The sequence below is a fragment of the Ranitomeya variabilis genome, chromosome 7 (genome assembly GCF_051348905.1).
Source record: "Ranitomeya variabilis isolate aRanVar5 chromosome 7, aRanVar5.hap1, whole genome shotgun sequence".
NCBI lineage: Eukaryota > Metazoa > Chordata > Amphibia > Anura > Dendrobatidae > Ranitomeya > Ranitomeya variabilis.
In genome coordinates this window covers 236,750,512-236,762,182 of record NC_135238.1, presented here as the reverse complement: position 1 = coordinate 236,762,182, position 11,671 = coordinate 236,750,512, and the positions used below count along the sequence as shown (strand labels likewise).

At 43.0% G+C, this 11,671-nt stretch overlaps 1 protein-coding gene across 9 annotated transcripts in view; it reads right to left on the bottom strand.

The window, feature by feature from the left end:
- Nucleotides 1-5,005: 5,005 nt before the first annotated feature.
- Nucleotides 5,006-11,671, bottom strand: part of BIN1 (bridging integrator 1) — a 145,936-nt gene continuing 139,270 nt past the window's right edge. For all 9 annotated transcript variants that reach the window (XM_077273252.1, XM_077273254.1, XM_077273258.1 and 6 more), the window contains one exon: nt 5,006-11,630. In XM_077273252.1, coding sequence (XP_077129367.1) covers nt 11,523-11,630 — 108 coding nt within the window. In that variant the 3' untranslated portion in view covers nt 5,006-11,522. The remainder of the gene's footprint in view (nt 11,631-11,671) is intronic.

Here is an 11,671-nt window from a genome sequence, read left to right as displayed (position 1 = left end):
CATATGGAGAGTCCACTAAAAGTTTGTGGAATTCGGAAACGGGGCGCCATATATTTAGGGCCACCATGTCTTTAGAAAGATTCCACGAAATTTCCAGAGTTCTACGGTTTGATGACAAAACGGATAGATCTGAAAGAAGAAGCACAGATAAACTTGCCCCAATTAGGGATTTGTGGAGTAAATGGGTCGAGATACTCCCAAAATGTTATAATACCGTAGAAAATGTCACTGTTGATGAGCAGCTGGTGTCATTTAGAGGCAGGTGCCCATTCAGGCAATACATTCCAAGTAAACCAGCAAAATACGGTATAAAAATCTGGACTCTGTGTGACAGTAAAACATCATATGCTGCAAATGTTCAAGTATATATTGGAAAAAACCCTCTAGAAAGACCTGAAAAAACCCAAGGCATGAGGGTAGTTTTGGACTTGACCCATGGACTCAAAGGGAGAAACGTTACCTGTGACAATTTCTTCACATCCTACCAATTGGGGCAGATGTTACAAAAAAACAATATAACTATGCTGGGTACTGTACGAAAAAATAAACCTGAACTTCCACAGGGTATCCTCAATAAGAGAGACATACACAGTTCAATGTTTTATTTTACAAAGGACACTACGGTAGTGTCGTACGTTCCCAAAAAAAATAAACAAGTTATCCTCATGAGCACCATGCACCATGATGCAAAAATAAGTGAGAGAGATGACAGAAAGCCAGACATGATTCTTCACTATAACGCCACTAAAGGTGCTGTTGACACATTAGACCAGCTTGTAGGCACGTATACATGTAAAAGAAAAACAAATAGGTGGCCTATGATTCTCTTTTACAACCTGATCGATGTATCTGCCTATAATGCCTTTGTATTGTGTCGGGAAATAAACCCCAAATGGCAAGAAAAAAAATTACACAAACGACGGCTTTTTATTGAGGAATTGGGGAAGTCTCTCACTAATCCATATGTAAAAACACGGCCACGAAATCCAAGAAATGAGAGTGCAGAAAAAGTGGCCCGACAAATTCGAGAGCATGGTGGAGACGGCGAGCCAACAGCTTCGACCACCACTGATACTGAAACGGCTTCCACCATCGCAACCAGCTGCAAGCGAAAAAGATGCTCATTCTGTCCAACGTCCAGTAACCATAAATCTAATATTATGTGTTGCAAATGTGCAAAATACTTGTGCAAGCGTCATGTAAATTATACATGTGAACAATGCAAGTAATACATTGATCGCATTTATCATTTGTTTTTGACAAAAAAACTTTTTTTTTTTGAAAAGTTTGTATATAGTTTAGAATAAAGAAAAGTTTTTATGTGCAATATGAAGCAAATATTGCAAAAAATGTTAATTTATTTGATTCAAAAAATAAAAGTTTTTGATTTAATTTTTCATCTGATTATTGAAAACCATGTTCACATACAGTAAAACAATGCAACAGGTAATCAAATAACACTTGAATTAGGTACAAATAGTTAGGTCCGGTCAAAAATGACCGGGAACAGTATAAGTGTATAAAAAACAACGTTTTTTGCCATTTTATAGAGAAAAAAGCTTTTTTTTTTTTTTTGCCTTTGAAAAAAGTATATCTACATAATGTTTGATATTATTACTTATAGTTAACATTTAGATCAAGATTTTTTTTTTATCTGCAAAAATAATCAATTTTTACAAAAATCGAAAAAATACCATGTTCCCTTTTGGATATAAAAAAAATATAAAACAAGCTTTGTATTTATTTTTTTTTCTGGTATTTGAACAACCATCTTCACAAGCAATATAATAGTGCAAAAACTGTTTAAAAAAACCACTTAGATTAGCTAAAAATGATTATTTTATAAGGACGGTCAAAAATGACCGGGAACAGTACAAGTGTATGTGAAATCTAAACAGAACAGCAGGGTTAATTAATTCTCTAAGAAACATTTGTTAATTTTTACCATTTGGGTGTCACGTGCTTTCCTTTCTTTGGGTTACAAGCTTGGTTCTTGTATTCAGGTACTTTTGGTTCTGGTCATGTATTCAGGTACTTATTGTGGTTCTGGTGAAATATTCATGTACTGAGGTGGTTCTGGTGACGTAGTCATGTACTGATAGTGGGTCTATTGATGTATTCATATACTGATGGTGATCCTGGTGATGCATTCATGTACTAATCGTGGTTCTGGTGACATTTTCATGGTAGTTCTGGTGAAGTATTAATTTACTGATGAGGGTTCTGGTGCCATATTCATGTACTATCTATGGCTCTGATGCTCTAATGAACTGATGATGCTTTTGATTTTGTATTCATGCACTGATTATGGTTCTGGTGATTACTATATCACCAAAATCATCAACACTACATGAATACAGCACCAGAACAACCATCACTACATGAATTTGCCACTAGAACTGTAATACATCACCAGAACCACTATCAGTACATGAATACATCACCAGAACAACTATCAATACATGAATACAGCACCAGAACCACTATCTATATATACAATTGTCTAAGGGTTTTTCTGTCTGTCCTGGAAATCCCGCGTCTCTGATTGGTTGAGGCCACCTGGGCCTCGACCAATCAGTGACGGGCACAGTATCGACGTAGAAATCCCGCGTCTCTGATTGGTCGAGGCCGCCAGGCCTCGACCAATCAGCGATGGGCACAGTATCGACGTAGATGTCATAATGGTTGCCATGGCGATGATGATGTCATAAAGGTTGCCTCGACCAATCAGCGACGGGCACAGTCTGCCGCAAATTCTGGAATCATCATTGTCCATATACTACGGGGACATGCATATTCTAGAATACCCGATGTGTTAGAATCGGGCCACAATCTAGTCAATACATAAATATACATCACCAGAACCACTGTCAATATATGAATACTAGCTATTGAACCCGTTCTACGCCCGGGTAGCGAGCATTTATACTGGTATATGGTCTCCATCCTGGTATGTGTTGCTTCCATCCTGTGCCCTAATCTTGTCATGTGCTGCTACCATCTTGCACCCCCATCCTGTCATGTGTAGCCCCCATCCTGTTTTGTGTGCCTCCATCTTGTGATGTGCTACTGTCTTCCTGAGCACTCATCCTGTCACGTGCTCCCATCCTGTACCCCAATCCTGTCATGTGGTGCTCCCATACTCCACCCCAATCCTGTCATGTGCTGCTACCATCATGCGCCCCCATCCTATCATGTGCTACTCTCTTCCTGAGCCCTCATCCTGTCATGTGCTCCCATCCTGCGCCCCCATGCTGTCATGTGCTGCTCCCATCCTGTGCCCCCATGCTGTCATGTGCTGCTCCCATCCTGCGGCCCCGTTCTGTCATGTGCTGCTCCCATCCTGCGCCCCGATTCTGTCATGTGCTGCTGCCATCCTGTGCCTCCATTCTGTCATGTGCTGCTCCCATCCTGCGCCCCCATGCTGTCATGTGCTGCTGCCATCCTGCACCCCCATGCTGTCATGTGCTGCTCCCATCCTGCGGCCCCGTTCTGTCATGTGCTGCTCCCATCCTGCGCCCCGATTCTGTCATGTGCTGCTGCCATCCTGCACCCCCATGCTGTCATGTGCTGCTCCCATCCTGCGGCCCCGTTCTGTCATGTGCTGCTCCCATCCTGCGCCCCGATTCTGTCATGTGCTGCTGCCATCCTGTGCCTCCATTCTGTCATGTGCTGCTCCCATCCTGCGCCCCCATGCTGTCGTGTGCTGCTGCCATCCTGCACCCCCATGCTGTCATGTGCTGCTCCCATCCTGCGGCCCCGTTCTGTCATGTGCTGCTCCCATCCTGCGCACCGATTCTGTCATGTGCTGCTCCCATCCTGTGCCCCCATGCTGTCATGTGCTGCTCCCATCCTACGCCCCAATTCTGTCATGTGCTGCTACCATCCTGCGCCCCCATTTTGACATGTGCTGCACCCATCCTGTCATTTGCTGCTCCCATCCATATGCCCCATACGCTGCTCCATAAAGGTTGATGGCCCCCATAAGATGCTCCATAGGATTATATGCCCTGTATGCTGCTGCAATAAAAAAAAAAATAACATACTCACCTATCGTCGCTGGGCGCCGAGTGCTGGGGGGCCTGAGCAGGCGGGGATACCAGCATGCTGTGGGGGTCAGGTGCCGGAGTCACCGCTAGCTCAGGCCCCCGGCACTTGCTGTAGTCACCTGGCCCTGATCCAGTGCAGCGCGCCGCTCCGTCTTCCGGGTCCTCTGGCTGTGACTGTTCAGTCAGAGGGCGGCGCGCATTAAGCGCCTCATCGCGCCCTCTGAACTGAACGCCACAGGCAGAGGATGTGGAGGACGGAGCAGCGCGCATCACTGGAACGGGACAGGTGAATATAGCATACTCACCCTCCTGGCTCGTCCCTGCTTCTCCGTTGGAGATCGCAGTGTGCGTTCAGTGCTTACGCATACCGCGATCTCCTGGGAGCGTCACTCTGTGGGGTCCAGACTGTGCCGGCGCTTGCGCAGTCTATAAAGGCTTTGGACAGAGTGACGCTCCCAGCGTTATATTATAGATATCACCAGATGGAGCTGGAGTACTTACTTTGACATGATGAATTCAGCTCTAGCTGAGCTCAGAAAATGCTCATTTATTTCAGGATTGTATAAAGATTTGAACATGGATTTCGAAGCAAGTAGACCAGCCTCATGAGGCTGGGCTCACTACATTAGTTCCACCAGGCTCCGCTTTTAGCACAATGCAAACTCAATGTATCACAACCGATACAAAAATGTATCAATGTTTATCAGGCTTTTAGACTATGCATGAAACATTGTGATCTGGTCCCCGGACCGGCACCTGAACCTGCCCAGTTGCAACAATTGGTGTCCGGACTGGTGTGAGCGATCCCAATACAAAAAACTGGGTTCAAAAATTTGGGGTTGTTGGATAAGGAAGAAACGAGGGCTGTGAAGTCGCCTGTCTAGCAGAGTTTGGGCTGATTGATTGCTTTTTATTTGGGATGCGAGTTCGCCGGCAGTAAGAGGCAGAGGCGGTCAGCTGGGGATAACTCTTTATTGGATGTAACATAACAGGTGAACAGGGGTAACAAAGTATTCAGGACAAGCCGATACCTGAGCCAAAACACACAGTAGGACTCCATCCCCTTGATTTGATCTTTTTCTCCGCTTTTGTTTTCTGCCTGTCCTCCTAATCTGCATCAGCGTCACTGATAAATGGCGACGCCTTATGCGATATCAGTAATTGACACTTCTATAATATACATGACCAGTGCTCTGAGAAACGCACAATTTTTTTTCCCCTGTAAACTTAACCCCTTGTTATCTTTCTGTCACTTTTAAAATGTGCCGTCCACCTGTTCACAGCGGAAGCCGACATTTTTTTCTTGGACTGGGGCAATAGTTCAGCAAACAAATCCAAAAACTACCATAAGGCACAGTGGAGGGGCACGGGCACGGATCAGCAAAGAATGACGCATGGGCGACAAGCAGTTAAAGCGTTACATTGTATTTGCTACATTTGTGTCAATAAATAACCGGCACATTAGGATGACACATGCGCTGCCTTGTATCGTATTTATAGATATTGCATGTATCAGGCCGGTGGCCCCTTTTACATGAGCCCCTGGTGCCCCGCGCTATTTTACTTACTGAAATGATGAGTAGAATATATTAATCCAGCTTGAAAATGGCGGCTTCCGCTGCGTCTTGGTGGCCGGACGCCTGAAATTCCCAATATCTAATATAAACTATGTGCCATAAATATATTCTGTGCTCCGCTCTTCCTTCCATTGTCATAGTGTTTGTTACAAAATAATAATAATAGTCAAAAAATATCTATAATGTAATATGCTGCAGACCGGTCAAGTAATGCAATACCATGTGTGTATTAGTCACAGCAGCGTCTGCGGCAGAGCGGCGGCGGCCATACTTTGGATAACGTGTTCCTGGGCTCGTCCTACGTACATAACACGCTCACAACGTCCCTCGCGGGTCACATAATACAGTATAAAATCATCACAGTTCTGTTAGCTATGAATGAACACGCACACACAAACAGTCCTTATAAAAAAAAAAACACAAAGGGTTAATGGGGGTCTGCGGCGGAAGATCATGGGGAGGAGCCATGGAAGCCTTAGGGGCGGTGCTTACAATGCGGTGGCGGGGTCAAGATGAAATGATCAACATTTCGGAACCTTTAAATGGTCATCGGTCATTTAGCGCCACAGACGACCTCCGAAATAAATATCGTACACTCAAGTGCCTGTATCCTGGAAGCTGCAATGGAGGGAACCAGGAGATTACAAATGACTGAACAAATAAAATCAGAGATATTAGTGCCAAATTCTGACAGATTATCCCAGAGCACTGACCTATTATCTCAGAGCACTGACTTATCCCACAGCACTGACTTACTATCCCACAGAACTGATTTATTATCCCACAGTACTGACCTATTATCTCAGAGCACTGACCTAACATCCCAGAGCACTGACCTATTATCTCAGAGCACTGACTTATCCCAGAGCACTGACCTATTATCTCAGAGCACTGACTTATTATCCCAGTCATTGACCTAACATCTCAGAGCACTGACCTATTATCTCAGAGCACTGACTTATTATCCCAGAGCACTGACCTAACATCTCAGAGCACTGACTTATCCCAGAGCACTGACCTAACATCCCAGAGCATTGACCTATTATCTCAGAGCACTGACTTATTATCCCAGAGCACTGACTTAACATCCCAGAGCACTGACCTATTATCTCAGAGCACTGATTTATTATCCCAGAGCACTGACCTAACATCCCAGAGCACTGACCTATTATCTCAGAGCACTGACTTATCCCAGAGCACTGACCTAATATCCCAGAGCACTGACTTATTATCCCAGGGCACTGACCTAATATCTCAGAGCACTGACTTACTATCCCATATCACTGACTTTATTATCTCAGAGCACTGATTTACTATCCCACAGAACTGATTTATTGTCCCATAGCACTCACCTATTATCCCAGAGCACTGACCTAATATCCCAGAGCACTGACTTATTATCTCAGAGCACTGACAAATTATCCTACAGCACTGAATTATTATCCCATAGTACTGACTTATCCCACAGCACTAACCTAATATCCCAGAGCACTGACTTATTATTTCAAAGCACTGACTTATTATCCCATAGCAATGACCTACTATCCCAGAGCACTGACTTATTATCTCAGAGCACTGACAAATAATCCTACAGCGCTGACTTATTATCTCAGAGTACTGAATTATTATCACAAAGCAATCACTTTGTATCTTAAAGCACTGATTTATTATCTCAAAGTAATGTATTAATATCTTGGAGCAATTACTTATCTCAGAGCAACAAATTATTGTCTCAGAGCATTGACTTTGAATCTTAAAGCACTGATTTATTATCTCAGAGCAATTAATTAATATCTAGGATCACGGACTTAACGGAGTACTGAATTATCTCAAATGCACTGACTTAGTAGCTCAGAAAACTGATTTTGTATTTCCAACACCTTCTTATTATCTCAAAGCACTGATTTATTGTCTTGGCACAGTGACTTGTTATCTCAGAGTCATGACCTATTGTTTTGGAGCACTGACTTTGTATCTCAACATACTGACTTGATAGCTCAGAGCACAGATTTATTAGCACACAGCTGATAGATCTCTGTTATATTGCCTCAGTCACAATTGACTCACCTCAAATTGCTCAATTATCATTACTGTGAAATATTCTCATCCACCGACTTATTATCTCAGTCATTAACCCATTACAGAGCACAAACCATCTCAAAGTATCTAAGTGAGTGACTGAGATGACATTTTGGTTTGCAAAAATTATCTGATCTGAAAACACTAATTTATTATCTCAAAATCAAAATTATTCCCTAAGATTGCTGAGATATTATCTCCATCACGGACTCAGATTCCAGAGAACTAGATTAGTATCTGAAAGTAAAGCTGATTATACGGGAGATATTTATCTACTTATCTACAGTGGGGAAATAAGTATTTGATCCACTGCTGATTTTGCAAGTTTCCCACCTGCAAAGAATGGAGAGATCTGTAATATTTATCGTAGACTTCACCTGTGGGAGACTGAATCTAAAAATAAAATCCAGAAAATCACATTGTATGATTTTTAAATAATTAATTTACATTTTATTGCATGAAATAAGTATTTGATACAATAGAAAAACAGAACTTAATATTTGGTAAGTGTCATCCTGGGCTGATTCCGGACCTTTCTCAGAATCATCCGTACCCCAAGAGGCGAGATCTTGCATGGAGCCCTAGACTAAAGAAGGGTGACAGTCATCTTGTGTTTCTTCCATTTTCTAATAATTGTGCCAACAGTTGTTGCCTTCTCACCAAGCTGCTGCCTATTGCCCTGTAGCCCATCCCAGCCTTGTGCAGCTCTACAATTGTGTCCTTGGACAGCTCTTTGGTCTCGGCCATGGTGGAGAGGTTGGAGTGTGATTGTGTGTGGACAGGTGTTTTTTATACAGGTAACGAGGTCAAACAGGAGCAATTAATATAGGCAATGAGTGCAGAGTAAGGCCATGTGCACACGCTGCGGATTCCATTGCGGAATTTTCCGCAGCGGTTTTGATAAATCCGCAGTGCAAAACCGCTGCGGTTTTTACTGTGGATTTATCGCGGTGTTTATTGCGGTTTCCGCTGCGGTTCTTCACCTGCAGTTTCCTATTGGAGCAGGTGAAAAACCGCTGCGGATTCCGCACAAAGAATTGACATGCTGCGGAAAATAAACCGCTGCGTTTCCGCGCGTTTTTTTCTGCAGCATGTGCACTGCGGATTTCAATTCCCATAGCATTACATGGTACTGTAAATGCATGGGAAACCGCTGCGGATCTGCAGCTGTGGAAACGCTGCGGATCCGCAGCAAAATCCGCAGCGTGTGCACATACCCTTAGAGGCTTCTTACAGGGAAACTGACAAGTCTGTGAGCGCCAGAATTCTCGCTGGTTGGTCGGTGATCAAATAATTATTTCATGCAATAAAATGCAAATGAATTATGCAAAAATTCTGCAATGTGATTTTCTGGATTTTATTCTTACATTCTGTCTCTCACAGGTGAAGTGCACCGACGATAAAAATTACCGACCTCTCCATTCCTTGTAGGGGGAAAACTTGCAAAATCGGCAGAATATCAAATATTTATTTTCCCCACTTTTCCCCACTGTAAATGATCTTTCAATGATAAATATCTCAAGTCTACGACTTTAGAGGTTTCTCAGATTTCTGAGCTAATATCTCAGTCACAGACTATTCTGGGAGGCCTGTGATACATTTCTCAGTTACTGATAAAGGACAATAACTCATCAGAGCTCTGAGATCTTCAGATGTGAAGACAATATTGACGTATCTGAAACCCTGAGTAATATTCTCAGTCTCTGACTTATTGTCTCAGAGCACTCCACTATTATCTCAGATCTGTCCATGGCTAGGTCTGACTCTTTTCAGAATGCTGAGATGTAATCTTAGAATCAGATTCATAAAGTTTCCCTTCCCCCCTTGTCTGACTCCTGTGGGCACTGACTTATTATCTCAGAGCTGTAAAGTACTGAGCTGTGACATAACAGCTCCTGCCACTGGGATAATATCTGCATTTCTTTTTCTATCACAATGTTTCTTCCTCATTGTCTGCTCTTTACTTAAAATGTGTCAATTTGTGGGGTCGACCACTCTTTGGGGTCCTACAATCACACAGACCACCTGGACTAAGGTGGAAGTTGCCGCTATATATTCTTCCTGGGATCCAGCCCACCGAAGCACATAGCGCATACAGTCTGTGGCACGCTCCATGAAACATTTGGACAGTTCGGATTTGTGTGTAAGAATATTTGCTTAATAATTCAGAAAAAGAAGCCAAAGGTCACGGAGACACCACAATGAGATATATATTTAATTACAAACATCAGAAATACTTCCAATCTCAATAAGATCGTACAGAATAGCACGCAAAACTTCATAACTACGACTAAAAGGGCGAAAAAGAAATCTAAACTTTTTCTCAAAACTTTTTTCTGATTTGGAAAAATATTGGACACTGGGAACATTTTCACAATTTCGAGGTCCCAAACCCAAGTTTGGCAGAACAGAAATCATTAGAAGAATGTTTGGTCACCATCAATGGTGTAAATCATGCAACCGCGTAGAGTTCACGCCAATCAATGGTTCATCACTGGCGCTCAGCATTTTCTTTCTTAGGACCCTCAAGCATAAAGTTACCATTTTCCTGGACCCCAAGAGAGGAAAGATACACGGTGTGTAATAGTGTGAAATGCCCACCTCTCTATAATGGCATCGCAAGGTCCCGTCTTACAATTAGGGCATCGCCCCTCCAGGATGGGACACGGGACCTCGGGACCCAGTGGTTGATCATGTGGAGAATGCAACCACATAGGCAAACTAGGTCCATATTCAAATATGCACATTTTACGGGATTTCACAGATGGAAGTTTTGCCAATTTTTTATCTACATTTTTGCACTTTTTTTTTACAAAAATTATAATCTTTGAAATGTTGAGCTTAACTTGGATGCCTAATAATTCATTTAAGCCTAAATTCAATTATATAGCGTCTCCCATGTTTCGGAACCTTTACCCTTCTCCTTACATGTTTCTTATGTTTTCTGTTGCGCTTGTGGGAAGAACCTGAAACAAGTCTGTGCAGAACGGAGAGTCAGTCTACTGTACAGCAGAACGGGATGTCACCTGAACTATCACTACAGAAACTACATGGCATAATAAATGTAACACTAATCTTATGTGTATACATTCTCGCAGGAGTTAGGCTTTAATATATGTCCAGATTCTAGACAGTACGAGGAGCACCAATGTCCCAAAAAAGCAAGGATGTATGTATGCATTATTAAATTAACCAAAAATTGTGGAGTTCCCTGCTGTCACCGTATACAAAATCTATAAAAAAAGAAAAGGCATCACCCCCCATTGAGTACTCCCACACTGTGACCTGGCGCAGAGCTGTCCAAATATTTGATGGCATTATTAGAGCAATGGAGAATGGGCAGACAATGGTGGAGGCAACACACGAGGATATTCATTGGATCGATGGTGTGGCACAAAGTAAGTGGCCGTTCCTCATCTCTGACGGCGGCTTTGCACAGCAGAGGTGGCCATATTGGCGTCAGTAGGCGCTAGGAGACCGATGATGATTGGACGATGGCAGCTCCACTATAATAGATGCACATTGTACAATTCACACCCCATTTGGCATTCTTACACAACATCCAAAATCATAGGGTTACCCTCCGCAACAATCGACCTGTAACAGACCCAATCTCCTCCGCTGGTGGAAATGGGGGCACAAACGTACATTGTTATTAGCATTCCAGGAACTGTATCTATTGACTATACTTGCGTCTATTATTGAACGGAACCTTTAAGTTGACACTTGTAGGGTTAATTGTTCATAGGGTAGACGTGGTTTGATAATTTTCACAGAAAATTTGCATTATATCCCCGAGATAAAGGGCCGGTCTTCCTCACTGGTATTTCTCTGTAAAGTTTTCTGGGAAGACTCCTTTGTGTTGATCGAACTCCTTATTCTGAAGCCAATCGCTCTCCTTAATTCCCATCAGCCAACCTTCATCCTGCAAAAGACGGCGATGAGACAAAGGGCCGCAAGGAAGGG